The sequence below is a fragment of the Hippocampus guttulatus genome, chromosome 23 (assembly GCF_054856545.1).
Source record: "Hippocampus guttulatus isolate MCC_2025c chromosome 23, RoL_Hgut_1.0, whole genome shotgun sequence".
NCBI lineage: Eukaryota > Metazoa > Chordata > Actinopteri > Syngnathiformes > Syngnathidae > Hippocampus > Hippocampus guttulatus.
Window position 1 is genome coordinate 1,893,486 of NC_141283.1, and position 16,447 is coordinate 1,909,932.

Consider the following 16,447-nt stretch of genomic DNA (forward strand, 5'->3'; position numbering starts at 1 on the left):
TAATGTTGACACAATTGGAGCAGCACGCATTATGCCTCTGGACCTCACGTTTGGTCTGGCTATGGCCGCCGATGCTAACATTAGCTTGATTATTAGGTTAGTGTTGGACGCTACAGTGTTACACACCGCAATGTTTTTTTTTTTACTGTTGCCCCACATAACCACAAATAAGTTTACAATATGTCGAACAAATGTGTTTTCATACGTTTAAATGTGTTTAGAGCGTGTTGGGGGGGGGGGGGACTAAATGGAGGAAACTTTCACTCATCATCGGAAGAAAAAGAAACATCTCAGTGTTGATTTTCTGTCTTTTTCTCATCTTCCAGAGGCATTTTATGAATAACAAACGTAATGAAACTGAAATTAGATCACATTTTCCACTGTGATTCATTTTTTTAATGTGAATGAATAAATGAGCTCCGTTCCTATTTGCTCACCGGTGAGCTGCCGCGTGACGCCACTTCTTGCCGCATTCCGCCTCATTTCACTCTTACAAGCCGAAAAAAAAACAACCAAGCTAACAGTTATGACGGCGCCCTATCCAAAGTGGCCATTTTCCAGGAAGTGGCTAAATATTTACTTGGGCGGCTCTGAGACGTCCTTGCTGTATCCATGACTACAACATCCCGTTTAATGCCCTCCGTAGGCACGAGTGAGCAGGATATAAAGGCGCAAGTGTGTTTTATTACGCCGTGTAAAAAGCCGCAGCAGTACCTATAAAAATGCATGTATCTTCAGCTGATGACCATAAAAGCTCGTCAAGCATTCTTTTGCGCGACAAGGTGAGGCCGCCGCTACACGAAGCAAGACAAAAGGCCACTGTTTTCTTTCATGTTCCAACACGCTCCCGTGCGCGTTTGTGAGGACAAGCGTCTGACAGGAGAACAATACTACGGGCACCGTGCGGGGCCCGCCTGTCTTGGCAGAACACAACCGGGCACCGGAAGAAAACAGACAGGCCCAAGGGGAGCTGACCTCCTCGTTTCGGACGCCTTTTCTGCAGTTCTGCAGGAGCAGCTTGGATTATTTGATGACTCAGTGCATCCCAAATGGACAGGACATGCACTGGAAAAGGACCAATGATGCTCTAGAGGCTCTCGGTACATTTTCCTTATGTGATGACCCCACCCCCATAGCTGTCATCTATTTTTGTATGGAGAGAAGACAGCACTGTATGCAAAGTAGGAAAAGCGTCACACTGTTTTTGTCCTTAACCCTTCCATGCACCAATAATGATAACTTGTAATCTGGTTACGTGAGAAACTGTCCACTGTCGTCACCTCCGTCCCTGAAAGGATAATTGTCAGTGCTGATGACATGACAATACGCCGTGCTTTTATTTCTACTTCATAAAAACAGATAGTTATGGCATAAACAAAACGTAGGGACGTAAACAGCTATTGACACTTTTTTTTTTTGTTCAAATTCAATGAACATTGTGCTGCTCCTTCTGCTGTGTGTATGTGCGTGCGCCATGGCCACCTGGGGGCAGTATAAGGCACAATTACATCAGTCGCAAATCCAAGTGTTGCGTTAGTTAATTCTAACTGAAGTCAGTCAAGAAGTTGTTTTTCACATTAATTCACAATTAGTTTGTTTTTGAAAATCATTCAGCCCTGGATAGATTGTTATCTTATTTTTCTACATGTGTTTGTGTTCATATATCCATCACTTGAACTATACTATCTACTGTCTTATACAATTAAGTTCAGCATGGCGTTACCGGTTCTCACATGAGCCCTTTGGAAATTAATTAGCGGTTGTTCATTTTAAAAAAAACAACAACAAAAAAACACTAGCATCTTCAATTCAAATTGTTTTAAAATCCAATATGTTATTCAGACAAGAGTCATGGCAGTGTAAGCGAGGGGGACATGCGTGTAATTGGATATCCTCAGATCCGTATCGGGTCTTGATTACGCATTTTCTAAACTGCTTATTCTGTTCAAGGTCGCGGGGAGCTGGAGTCTCTCTCTCAGCCAATTTCATATCCTCTAACGTGGGTCGACCCGAAATCCGCTTTAGCCTTTTGGTGACACTTATTCCAAAAATAAGAAGCAGCCTCAATGAGGGCTGTAGAGAAGAATGTGAGAAAAGAAGGACAATATACAATAGAAATCTGCAAGGAGACACTTGTCGTAAGTTGGCAAAGGGAGTTAGTTTTGTTTGTCTTTCTGTTTTCCAACATAGTAAACACTTCTTTTTATTTATTTTATTTATTTATTTTTACACTGCAGACAATTAAGAAACTACAAATGGAAGATCATAGACAGCAAATTGCCTTTACATTAGGCCATTAAAATTACAGACAAAAGGTTATATTATTGTTAAACAATTTTTATCCTTGTACAATGATTACTTTGTTTTCCCTTTAAATAGAAGGTGGAACACATCCAATCAAAATTGGAGGTTGGCCACCATCCAGTACAACAACGTCAGGCGCAAACAATACTTTCACAATTAACAACTGTGACATTCGTAGCTTTTCAAAGAGGATAAAGAACATATGCCTGTGAGTCTTGTGACACTGTCAGTCCACATTCGTTGCTGCACCATTAGTGTTCAAATATCTGGTCCTGAAATTAAAACTGTTATACCACTGACAAACAGATGCTATTCGTTAACCCCTCTTTAGCGTTTTACATTATGTGTTAGCATTAAGCTAGCTGACCTAAAGGCAGTGTGATGTGGTTGTTTTAAAATACACAACCTGTCATTCTTCTTATTTTTTTGTTTAGTTTGACAATTGATTCCAACTGGGGGTGGCATTAAATAGATTGAAGCGGCTCAGATCTAAAAAAAATCCTAAATTACAACGAAATTGCTTGAATTGTCATGATTAATAAATACATGGCACCGACTTGGAAAAAGTCCCACAAAAATATTTAAATGTGCTGCATTTGAATGGATATGTGCACGCCGGCAAATACCAATGTTCAACAGAAGCTTCCTGCCTTGCTGCCAAAAAAAAGCAAAGTCTCTGTCCAGGGTGCTGAAAAAAGTGACTCACAAGCGTCAGACTTGACATTTTTTAGCAGGTTTTATGGTCTGGCACCAGAAGAGGGCCGTGAAGGAAAACGATGATCAAATTTATCCTGCAGCCAAATGTCGCTGGTGACACGAATCACCTCTTATCTGCCGTGAATATCGACTCTGATGCCTGTCTGATGGCAACCTGCGCACGGGCCACATGCTTCTCATCAAAATGCACAGGGGCGACAAAAGCCAGAAAAGATCTTATCTCTTGTGATTACACACATCGGCCACCACGTTAGGTACCCCTGACATGCTCGAAAAAACGCATTTCAGTCTGAGAATTGCTCAAAATATCATCATGCTGCGTTTTGATTGACACTGTCAGATATCTATCAATCAATTGTGATTTCCACATATAATAATAGTCATGCGTCAAATTTATATAGCACTGTCCTGGACACTCAAAGATGCCACTATATCCCTTTCATGCACTTCATGACCTCATAACATGATAAGCTATCCACTGTAGTAACCGCTGTCCCTGAAAGGGTTTTTATATATATATATATATATTCAGAAGTTGGGGGAAACTTTGCCATGAAGATGTTCCTTTAACTGTCAAAAATTAGGGCTCAGCAGACATCCCGACCCCGACTCGGAGGTAGCTCATCAGGCCGAGGTCGCACCAGTGAGACAAACCCGGCTCGTTGTCATAGCGGCGGCTCGCGCAGACGTCGCCTGACTTTCAAATAGGGGCCTCCAGGGTGAAGGGGGGGATTGCAAGGACGTGCTGTCAACGCGCGCCGACACCGACTGTCACCCCTGTCACTCTTGAAAAGCGCTCCGTCCGGGCCGCGGTGTGCGCCACCAAGAAACGGACACAGCAAAGATGCTGCGAGGCTAAACAACACAACTGCTGGTCTGCATTAATTATAGAACTCGATGTTCCATGTGATTACTTTTGAGTGTGGCACTTTTACAATACCTTCCAATTTAGCCAATTAGCTCCAAAGGCATGTCGATGCCAATAACATTAAGTAGTAGAGTTGCAGGTGGGGAGTGGGGGGTGTCACATTGTATGCCAAGCCAATTGATTGCGTAGATGCACACCTGGGCTCTTTGTTTAAACAGACATTTCCTGCAGTGGACGTGTTGGCTTGTCCGAGTGAGGAATTGACCAATTAGAGCTCGACAAAATATACCTGTGATGTCTTACTAAATACTTTAAAAAGCAGGACAGTGACAATCATTTACAAAACAAAGAAGTCCATGCATACTTCATTAGGTTCGCGGGTGAGCTGGAGTCTATCCCGACTGACTTGGGGTGAGAGGCACGCTACACCCAGAACTGGTCACATTTGAAAAAAAAGTTTGCTGGGTTGGAAAAAAAGAGATAGACAGACACACACACACACATGTAGCACTGCACGAGAAAGTAAAGCAGCAGCAACAGGGCTTTGCCAACTCTGGTTGGGATGGGAGGGGGGGGGGGGGGTTGAGAAAAACGAGCCTCAACAAACCAGTTCCACCCCCTCAATGTCATTTCAATGTGGCCTAGCACACACGCGCACACATTGTTTACAAAGCCAAGTGTAAAGAAGTGCAATCTTACCAAATCTGAGCACATGCGGCATCCCGCGAGAGTGACCGAGAAAGAGCAGCAGAAGCGGAATGAGGCTGAGCTTGGACCTGACAACGACACTGCTTATCATCAGCGGACGGGAGGTAATCTTCATGTTGTTTGCGGGGGGGGGGGGGGGGGTGGGAAGAAAAAAACAAAAAAACAAAAACAAATGCACGGTGGTTTTTAAATCCCGCCGGCGCGCGTGTCCGAGTTCCCTTTCCTTGCGATGCACGTCGCCGTTTCTTTATTTTGGAGATGGCCGAGTGAAGCTCACGGCATGGTCACTCGCGCTCTCCCAAAATCCATTAGCAGTCCCGGCATGGTCCTCGTCTTATTCACTGCACCAACACGCGGCAATCCTTCGGCTCGAGGGACGACGGGACATCCATGTCGAGGGGGCGTAGGGGGGGGGGGGGTCCGGATGGGGGGGGGGGGGCGTTGCTGTCAGTAGCGCTGGCGGCAGGGGAGAAGGAGCCCGAGCATGGGCTTGTAAAGGTAAGGATCTGGGAACGGGGGGATGACGAGCGCCAAGCAGAGGACGCGGCAGCGATATGCAGCCCCCCACCCCTCCACCTATGAGGCACTGTGGCTCGCATGCACTCCCGTTCTACTGCACTGCTGCACAGCCTGTGACGTGGTGCCAAGGTTAGTGGAGAGAAGGGGAGAAGAGAGCGGGAGAGAGAGAGAGAGAGCGTGTGGCGATGAAGATGAAAGCGGTAGACGGATCACGTGTGAGAGCGATAAACAGAAGAGAAAGTCAGAATGTTTATCTTCAGCAACCGTTATAAAGAAGTACATCTGGATTGTCTTTCACAAAGTTCAGAGATTACAAATCTCCACTTCGGGCTTCCTGTCTGGGAGTTTATACATTCTTCACCTCCACATTCGCAAAACATGCAACTCGGAGTACTGCAATTCAAAAAAGTGTTAAACAGCAATCGGAGGAAGAAATGGTATTGGACCTAAGCGGGAATCCTTGTCGCGCTATACCAAAGAGTCACTCAATTTAAGCTTCAAACTGTGCCTAATATATCAGTGACATGTTTTAAAAATGTGCTGAGTCCAGTTCAGTTGTATTTAACTTATAAGGCAAATCTTGTTACATTCAATCATCAACGGCTTGCTAGAAAAGATTTACAAATTCCAATTTTGATTTTGATGCAGGACACTTAAATGTCGGAGCTGTCGCGATTCCGTTTTTGTTGTTTCACCGTTTACTGTCATGCTTCTGTTCCCGTTTCTGACCAACAGGTGGCGTCGGAGGGCTTCTCCTCCAGCCTCGCACCTGTTGGTCATCATGTCATCAGCTTTTTCCGGACTGCCGCTGCCTGTTGTAAGTCCTACAATACGATCTTTATCATTAAGTACACTTTTTGTATCAGTGCAAATAAGAAAATTGAAGAAAAAAAATTGTTCGTATCCTAGTGTTTGTCATTCTTTATTCAAACATCGTCTTTTCTTTCCACGGGGGAATGACGGTTTGCAATGTTAGAAACATCCACTCGGTCATTCCACAGAAAGGGAAATAACATTTGACCTATGCAAATGAAAGGCCTCGCAGAAAGGGACTGTTTATTACTCGTGTTTACGTTTCAAACAACAGCGGCAACCACGGAGGTGGTGAGAAGGCTTATCGCTCTGATTAACGACTTCAAACAGCGGATATGTCGTGCCGAGATGCCTATCTACAGTTCCAGCATGCGCCTACATGTTATTGATTGAACACTACCCCGCACCTTATCAGCATCCAACCCCCTATGAACATCTTTGAGTGGGTCGATGGACCTCCGCTAAGGATATGGGCAGCAGCCCCGCTACCAAAGATTGGGGTTATATTTCACCCCAAGAAATACGTGAAAGCAGCTCTTGAACCGATGGGGGTTACTGAGGTATGAATAATTTACAGTGTGGACTCTTGACACGACATGACGGAAGGACATTCTTTTCAAGGAACTCAATCAAGTTACTTTGTCTTAATTGGAAGACAATGTAAAAATGCAAAAAAAACAAACAACAAAATTAGAGTCAGCTTCAGAATTATGTTTCCAAAGCTGCCATGAGCCAAATTACCCAGAAGAAAAACTCTTCTGGGTAATTTCAAGTTATTAATAATTCATGTAAATAGCATGTAAATGATTTCTCCCAATAGCTATCATTTGATCACGGAACAGAACAAATATCACGATGCAGCACTTATTTCTCGAACTGGGTGTTTACGTTTTCAATTGATCGCGTCTACAACATTCCACGGAAATCGCAATGTCCCATCATTGCTGAGCTATTTTTTGAGCAGTCTTGTGGGCCTTGAGGGCTTACTTGGCACGCGTTGGCGCCACGTTCGTGACATCTGCACGAGCTGAATTAAAAAACAAAACAACAACAAAAAAAAACGGTATGTATTATAATATCAGTGTGAAATATGTGCCTTTAAGAGGCGGGGCTTGGTGGGGCTAGCATTGGCTGAAACTATGGAGAGTTTGCACGTGAGTGTCTGGGCGTGAGCTGTGGTCGACAGCAGCTCCATGTAAATGTTTGTGTATAACCACAGCGCCATTGATCTTATTTTTTGGAAATGTCCATTTTTCAATCGGAATTTGCTGAATCATGAGAAAGAAAATGCAATTGTATCATGTGATGAACACTCACTTTTCATCATGAGCACACCGAGATGACGAAATGTGTCAAGAAGGACATCATGCTGACGCCCACTCCTATTTTTTATTTATTTTTTTTACTCGAAAGGCTGCATAAGTGAAAAGAAAAAAAAAAAGACAACACATTTTTAGTAGTCGTAGTAATCCTGGTGGTGCATATGGAAATGAGATTCCTTCGCAACGGGATCACAAATGCGGCATGAACATTGACGTTGAGCGAGTGTCACTTTGCGTGGGTCTGCACGGCGGCCATCTGCAGCGTCGGAAAAATCAAAAGAGAATGGGAGCCATCGTGTCACCATCTGGGCCATTTGCATAATTACGGAGAAGTTGAGGATTTAGGCACAAGTCGGCGGAGCCTCACAAAGCATGAAAGGAATGCTTATTGCGTGCCGGCAGAAGAACTGGTCCTCTTAAAGCCACAGCAGCTTCGAGTCCAGAAGTCGCCGGAGAACGAGTTGGGGGACTGATTCAAGTGAATGGCTACTAGTCTGATGCATATTTTTGAAAAAATGCAGTTCTCCATTTTGCCAGCTGTCTATGATGTTCTGTGACTCAATAAGTGCCAATCCTATAAAAATCAACAGTACGTTATTTTCTATTCTCAAAATTGATTTCTAGCTTCTTCCACGCTCATAATCAGCAGTAGAACATGGGCACCGGTTTCTGACCCAAAAGTGGACAAAACGTATTTTTATTATTAGTAACTCAACTCATTATTATTATTAATAATAATAATATTAAATCCTGATGTGATACAGAAAAAGCAAGGGTCGATTCGTAATCAGCGGCAAAAATAAATAAAATGTTAAAAAATCATCTCTGATTAAAAAATAAAATAAATGATGGACATGTGTTGTCCGGTGTAATGCAAGGCATGCTTTTTAAGTACAGCTCTGGATCTTTTCAGATTGGGCACGGGTCTTGTGACCAGCGTGGGTACATTAGTAGGCAGCCGGACCAAATTCTTGATTATCCTTGAGTGAATCTCAACACCAGGCTTTCAGATTGTCTCCTCGAGTAAACAGATGGCACCGGAGATGCTTTATGAATACACAGATTCCACCAGCTTTGCATCTCCCCGAGTTGGCTGGCACTAGAGTGGATCCACTTATCCCAAATGGGAAGGCTGAAGCCAGCATCTCCGTGAAACTTAGTGCCGAATGCTCGCATATTTCACAAAAGCGCCTCGCATACACGATGGGGGCTTGCATCTTTCTGCTCAGCTCGCGCGAGTGTAAGGATGATAGATGAGAGCCAAAGTGTTGTGTACTCAGGTAGGGATGGCATAATGCACCCGAATTTCTCAGCTCATTATTCCGCCGTCGTTACATCAGGGGTGTCAAACTCATTTCACATTGTGAGCCACATACGGCCTCGGTAGATGTCAAGTGGGCCAGACCATTCAAATTAGACCATACTCTGCTATAAATAACCAAAATATCATGCATTTCCTTCGTTGGCAAAAGCTTGGCGCTTCTCGAGACATACAAGTTCAGCCGCCTTCATCATGCATCGTTTAACAAAGTCACCGTCGGAATATGGCTTTGATGCTAATGCTATTTCGCTAGCAATTAGGAAGCTGGCTTTTACTGCTGTGTCGGGTCTGTCTCAGTGACAGACTGAGACGGCTGTTGTCTTCCTCTCTGATCAAAACAATGTTGTCTTCTACTCTGATCAAAATACTGTTCCCCATAGCGGATGATCCATGAATTGCAGCTGATTAAAAATATTCATTCCGTGTCTTTTATGTATTTTTTCACTTAAATTATTCTGCGAGCCTCCTTGGGGGGCCGGTTCCGGCCCACGGGCCGTATGTTTGCGTTACATGGACGCTCAGTGTCGCTACGTTGGTCAGTGTTGGAGTCATTCAAGGTATATAGGACAAGCCTCGCGCAGTTTAAGTGCCTTCCCAAGTGGCACATTAAAATCAGAAACAGTGTAAATATAGACGGACAAGTATAGTCAATCGGTATATTCAACATTTTCGTACAAGGATAAAAGTGGTTAACTACCAAGAGAGCTTTAAGTTTGATGACGGACGACAAAGGCGCAACACAGAGGTGAGTCGGCAATCTTTTTTTTTTTTTTTTTAAAAGAAGAAGAGAAAAGAAGAAAAACATTTGTGTATCTAATTGGAAGCCCTTCGCATTAAAGTACCCACAAAGTAAGTTGCTGATCCCTGGTGTGTCCTAATGATTTGCTGCAAACACTTACAAATGCTCCATGAACCAAAACGGTTGATGTGCTACCAGTTGTTTACGTCCCCGCTGACTGACTGAGTTACATTGAGCGGCGCTCTCCGAGACGGCCGTGACTTGCGGGAAAGCGATCCTGCGCCATTCGAGGGGCTGTATCCCATTTGCATCCCCCCCGATCAAACCGTGCCACTTTTGAAGGAGACTGCAAATGAGTAGCGTTTATACACATGACGTGAGTTGTATACACGGCCGCTCGCCTATATGAGTTGGCGGCTGCGTCGTCTCTAAAAAGCATTGTCACGCCGCAGAATGCAAAGGGGGACTTTATGCAAAGGCGAGATAACCGCTGCTGAAAAGCCTTCAGTCGCACTCTGTGTGAGCGTCTCTCACTCTTTCTACCCCCCTCCGTCATCCCTCCATCCATCCTCCCTCGCACACTTGCCCAGGCACGCCGGAGGAAAACAGCACTGGCGCACACGGAGATGAGGGTGCCATGGAAACCAGAAGCTGATGCGCTTTGAATGGTAAGCCCTGACAGAGAGGACTTTCATTCACTTCAATTGCCCTGCACTAACGGCCGCTGCATTATTCAGTATGTCACAACTGCGTTTTAAAAACGAGTGTCCTCAAAAGCTAACAAGCGTCCTCCTCACCTGCCTGTTCTGTCGGCGTGACTGGGGGTAAAGATGGCCTCGCTTTGTGACAAGCTGAATTGGGAGCTTTACGCAAGGCTGTCACTGGCCTGTTGAACACACCCTTACACAGACACACACACAAAGAGTTTTGTTTTGGAATGGTGAGGTTAGCAATGAGTGTATGCCGCCGCTCTATCGCGGTTCATCGTTTGCAGCCATGCTATATCGCAGATCATGAATGGGTTTTTACGGTACACAGACAAGTTAGTATTTAGAGTTGGCGTAGTACAAAGGCCAGGTTCACACCACCACAGGATGCGGTGCCCAATTTGGATTTTTGTTGTTGTTGTCAAATCCAATCTTTTTATATACTCATCTACATTACAAAAACGTGAAATGTGAACGGAACCCGGCCGCGATGCGACACGCATGACGACGTACCGAGCGGTGTTTACGGAAGTAAACGTGGTTCAGCACTGTTGAGGGGAGCGATGCGGGAAGAGGTAGAAATGTTTTGGAGAAATGAAAGGATGCTTGGGCGGCACCGTGGTCCATTGTTTGACGACGTATCATTCGGATGTGTCCGGATTAGCGTTCATACTGCAGACACAACGCATGCGTATCGAGAAAAAAATCTGGGAAATACAAAGGGAAAGTCGTCGAAGAAATATTGCATTGCCCAATGTTGAGTACACCCACACAGGGACTTGCGATCATACATATGGAAGTTGAACATTTTCCGATGGATTTGCGAGTAGATTGGGAAGGAATAGTCACACCTAGCATACCCACGCCACAGGATAATCTCTCAGGCTAATCTTTGCGAGAAATCCAAAAAGTCGCTCTCCAATGACTGTTACAGGGAGAGGAAAAATGCTCACATTCAGCCCGATAATTGATACCTGCGCGCATTACCTCACTTTAGTGTCACAGCAAAACAAACCATTTGCTAAAAAGAAAAAATAAATAAATAAAATGAAAACCATGAGAACATTTCAGACAGCTAGCAGGCGGAGCATGAAGAATCAAAATTTTTTTGGATTATTTGTTCTGTTCAGGTCAAGTGTTTGCTGTACGATTCTCACACAGCAACCTAACCCACTGCGTCACCACCGGAAAACATCGGAAAAAGCAACAATATCACAGTGAGTGGCGAAAGACAACGTCCAAAGAAATGCTCTCAATGACATCTCAAGGACCTCTGTGGGAATACATTCCTAAGAAATGACAATTAGGCAAGTGAGACAGTTATTAGGACCTCTCCGCAAACTGTCACTTCCTGTTAGTGCTGACACATGCCTGAAGACCCAGCAAGCCCCACCCCCCCCCACCCCCCACTGCTCGCTGCAACCCAACAAAACCGCACCACCCTCGGGCAGGGAGGAAATCTTGCAAACGGAGTTGCCTCATTATTTTGGCATGTGACAGCCACTTGCAACTTTGCAGACGGTATCTCCCGTACGTATGTGAAGTATATACGTCAGGGCGAATGAATCATGGCCGAATCAAACCCATTCGTTGTGTATGTGAGTGAGGGGTAGGAACCGCAGCCTCACTCGCTTGACACCTGCATTTGAAAAAGATTCTGTTTGAGAGCGACGTCGCCGCCAAGTCAGACGATTTGCCTCCGAGAGGAAAGCTGGCAGAGCGATTGGGTGTACTGTAGCGTACGCTCACAGTACAGTCCGGTAATTATGCTATCGTGAATATTTCATCTTGAAAAAAAAAATGCCAGAGGAAATTCCAGCAATGCAGAGGTGCTGAGTGTTCATGGTAAGGAGCCGGTCGAATCAGCTTGCTTGGAGGTACGGTGTTGATAGGGGTCAGCCCAAGGCCTGTTTCATTTCAACACATTCAGACAGTTGTTAAATGGAAGTCATTTATTCATAACAAGCGTAGAGCATCCATGGCACCTTGACAGACATCTTTATTGCTGCCTGGTGCGGCCAAGTCAGTGTGTCTGTTTTGCTGAGTGGTCTCGCAATCAATATTTGCAATTAGCTTGGCATTTCTAAAGCCTGGAACTGTTGTAAGGCAATGCACGCGGAGCGCAGACGTCCAATTAAAACAACACCATTGGTACCGTTGCATTTAGTGATAACGTACCCGCGTTCAGGAATTGGAAATGGAGCCGAGAGTGCAAAATAAAGAGCGACGGATCAAAATCCATCAAAATGACGGCTTCCTAACACTATTGATGCAAATATTACAATGGGATGACTGTTGCAAATGTATCAGATCATCCAAGGAAGAGATAGCCGAACAAAACCCAATTGTTTGATGGCTCAATCTGCGCACAGAAGTCTGAATATTAATGTTTGCCTCTGTTCATTTCAACTCATCTTTTCTCAGCCTTGCAGTTTTGGATCTTCAGTAAACATGCACATACACACACACAGACGCTCACACACACACACTCAGCAGAAAACCAGCTTGATTCGGTGGAGGATGGTTGGTGTCGGACTATTACAGAGAACCCCAGCACAGGCTGGTCTGCAGGATAAGGATGTCCTTACAAGGCAAGTCTCAGTGTGAATAATGAGGAAACTTGTGTGTGTGTGCGTGCGTGTGTGTTTGTGTGTGGGAGAGAGAGAGAGGGCGATAGCGATAGGGAAAGTCTGAAATGGAGCCAGAAGTAAAATGTAAAGAATATGGGCACATTCATTCAGCTGCTAATATGTTGTGGTTCTGCAATGGAAACTTAAATCAATTTACTACTGTATTTTCCGCATTATAACGTCGCACCTAAAAGCATTTAATTTTCTCAAAAACTGCCAATGCGCTTTATAATCCAACGCACTTTATTTAAGGATTAATGTTCTGATTTCTTGGACGTAGTAATGTTGTCTGTAACGCGCTTCGTGACAGCTATAAAAGCTCTTTATAAATAAAACTATTGTATTGTATTCACTTTAGCGTGGCTCCATCTAGTGGTTGCATAATGCATCTGCAGCAGCTACTGTAGTTTCTATTCTATTCTATTTCTATCCTATATATGGGCCTTAAAATGCCGTGTAATGGGAGTTCGCCATCTAACAGTGCCAAAATGTACCATTGAATGTGACTTGAAGCAAAATGGGGATGCACAAGGACACTTTTTTTCCCCCCCGACCGAGAATCGGCATCACCTTCAAGCAAACAAAGTAACTTGTAATCAAACAATCTGCTCGACTCGTTACAACACAAGTCACACATTCATCTGCACGAGAAAGCACAAACGTTTGCCAAACAGATGGGTTTGAATATTAATGCATCGAAAAGGCAAGTGATGTGTAGGCACTGCCTTGGAGGCCTATTGATGTGTTCACCACCATATTGACAATGTCCGAAGATAACGTCGGGTGTGCACGAACATCACAAGTGGGACTTTTTGACGCTGAGATTGGTTGCGTTTTTATTATTATTTTATATTTATGCAGGTCACAAAATAATGCGTCGGAGATCAAGCTCTTTGTGACAAGACGATTAAAAACTCGATTTTCATATTTCCTCTTTCAATGTGAGCCGAGTCTGACGCGGGGGGGGGGCAAAGTACCAATTTTTGGGAGGTCTACTCAGCACAGATGTCACGACAAACAAACTGATCCAAGAAGGGAGAGGGATATGCTGTCCAATTATTTTCTCTGCCGCTCACAACTACAGAGATCGCCCGTTTTGTATGTCGTCGAACGATGGTTAGAGGCCAAAGCAAATCATAATAATCGGGCGGTTAACGGAGAGTTGGTGGATAACGCGCCGATGTACTGTACTTCGGGGCTAGATTTGCCTTCTCCGTTCGTCAAAGCCAACGCCAGACTTTGGATAGTCTGGCAGAGAGTGTCAACAGACCAAAGTACTTGTGAGCGCTCGATTATTGACAGCAGTGCTGCTTGGAGCGAGAGGGGAGGGGGGGGGGGGGAGAAGGGGAACCGGGACTAAAACAAAGCACCAGGCACATCACACTCAGGCTAAAAGGATTGCAAGTAACAAAACAGCATTCGGGGAACAGATGTGACCCTGATGGATGGATCCGTCCATACACTGAAGCGAATCACTAAATTAGCCTTCAGATGGTGGTGTTTCAAGTGAACTCCCATTTTTTCGTGGGGCTATGCTCTAGTTCGGATCGCAATAGATGAAAATCCACAGTATTGACTCCAGGATGAAAAAAAAAAAAAAAGCCTTTCTTAACCCTTTTCATGCAACATGATAAGCTGTCGACTGTAGTAACCGCTGTCCCCAAAAGGGTTACAATATTTTACCGCGTGTCACATATACACCACAAATTAATGGATTATTATTTCAGAAATCAACGATAAGGTGATTGCAAAAAAAAAAAAAAAATGTTGGGATTGATTTCAGCAAGGAACATGGAAGTTGATTTGCTTTCCCGGGCCACAATAAACGATCCGGATCAGGTGCCCCCGGGCCTTGAGTTCGGCACCTGTGTTGTAATCTGATTTATGATTTGCTGGTTTATGTTTACGCCACAATCGGTTGGTCGAATTTTGTGCGGTTGTCGTGGCGAGGACTCCAAGTCAAACAGTTTCGTAAGTCAACAACTCTAATTAACGTAGAATTTTTCATATTAAATCATGGTTCATCTTTTTGTCTATCATATAAGACCAAAATCATATTTTTGGTCATCATTTATCATAAATCTGGTAATGAAAGTTTTTGGGGTGTTTTTCTTGCTTTTTATTTAGCTTTCAAAAATAACTGCATATTAATCACAATCCCTTTTTTTTGGGGCGCAATTAGATAATTTTTCCTTCTGCCAGAGTTGTTGACATTTGAGGTTTAGAAGCACATATGAATTAATGTTCGCATACAGGTTTGTTCTTAATGAATATGCAAAGCAACATGATTCTCGATAATTCGATATCCTGAATCCTTTCATTCAAATTCCACGCCACGGCCCACAATCCCGTTTGCCCTCAAATCCAATTCAAACAATTCTTTGGCATGACTAAAAACATTTCCGCCCTCGGTGTCTAAACCAAAAATGCCTTACCTGTGTTGGAGATCTTCGCAAGTCGTTCGTCCCCGATGCATTCCCGCATGTTCCAGCACCCCCCAAAAAAAATAGAACAAAGAGGGGGGTTACACACGGTTTGTGCTCACCTTGTACCTCACCCGCTCCAATTGTTACGATAATGTTTGGGAGGTACCCAGCGGTGGCTCCAGACTTTCGTGTTGTACAGATTACAGCTGACATGTTTCCATGCAGGAGGTCAGCTATTGTGACTGCGGTTATTATATTTCAGGCGGCTTGGGGAGGCCCGCAGAAAGAAACCTGGCCTGACTAATATGACTTATTAGTGTGAAAAAGACTCCTTCTATTGTTCCCACTCGCTTGAATGGCTTCAGGAGAAATATCTCAGGGGTTCTGCTCTTAACGCCCCTCCGCTTTCCATTTCCGTACTTATATGAGGAGAGATGAGCAACAGAGGTTGAGGAGGAGGGGAGGGGGAGGGGGGGGGGGGGGCTGTGCGCACACAAGACGGCGGGAATCACATTGTGAAATGTGATGCGTGAATAAATGTGAAAGTCGTGGCGAGAATACGGAAGTGCGATGTATGAAATATTAACCCTCGATCGGAAATGTTAAAAAAAAACAAAACTTTTTTTTCTTTAAATTGGGCTGTTCGATACCACTTTTTTTTCTCACCGATACCAAGTACCGATACCTCTAATACTTTTCATGTATAAAATATTTAACACCTTTCTTTCTGAAGCAGGTAATAATTTGACGATCTTATAGCGCCAACTACTGCTGAAGAGGACTTACCCGATATCGTACTTTGTTAGCCCAAAGTATCGGTGGCTGGTATCGGCAGCATTCAAAATAAGGCTGGGATTGACACCGATACCTGGTATCAGTACTTGCCATCCCTAAATTAAAAAAAAAAAATGGATAGGATGATGATGATAATGAATCCTGTTAATGATTTCAAAGAATGGGAATTAACATCAAAAGCGGTCATTTAGACAAACTATATTGCAAAAATGAGATGAATCCCTTTTGTAATTTTATTTTTTTGTTGACTGATTGATGTTAAGTGCGCCGACTCAAAGTTAATTGAATTGCATCATCCAAATATGTGTTCATCTTCTCATTAATTTCTGTGAATAACAATAGAACATTTCCCACTTTTTTTTTTTTTTAAATGCCACTCCCGGTACAAGAAGCTCAGACTGCATGGAATTGCGAGAGTTGCCATTAAAAATGTTGCGACGATGACTTTTCGCAGACTAAACACGAAGGGCGCTCCCATGTGGGTTTCATGTTGCTAATTCCGATACCGATCATCCATGAGTGGCATCGTCTGATTCCGATACCCTTCACGTCGATGAGCTGCACATTTTTCAATTGTG

At 44.0% G+C, this 16,447-nt stretch overlaps 1 protein-coding gene across 4 annotated transcripts in view; it reads right to left on the bottom strand.

The window, feature by feature from the left end:
• Nucleotides 1–15,147, bottom strand: part of LOC147185652 (glutamate receptor ionotropic, kainate 2) — a 75,856-nt gene extending 60,709 nt beyond the window's left edge. For 2 of the 4 annotated variants that reach the window (XM_086104050.1, XM_086104049.1), the window contains exon 1: nt 4,589–4,730. In XM_086104050.1, coding sequence (XP_085960176.1) covers nt 4,589–4,712 — 124 coding nt within the window. In that variant the 5' untranslated portion in view covers nt 4,713–4,730. Of the gene's footprint in view, nt 1–4,588; nt 5,214–15,083 lie in introns of those variants that run through there. The other 2 variants (XM_086104051.1, XM_086104053.1) reach the window with 2 other exon arrangements.
• Between the last annotated feature and the right edge of the window lie 1,300 nt (nt 15,148–16,447).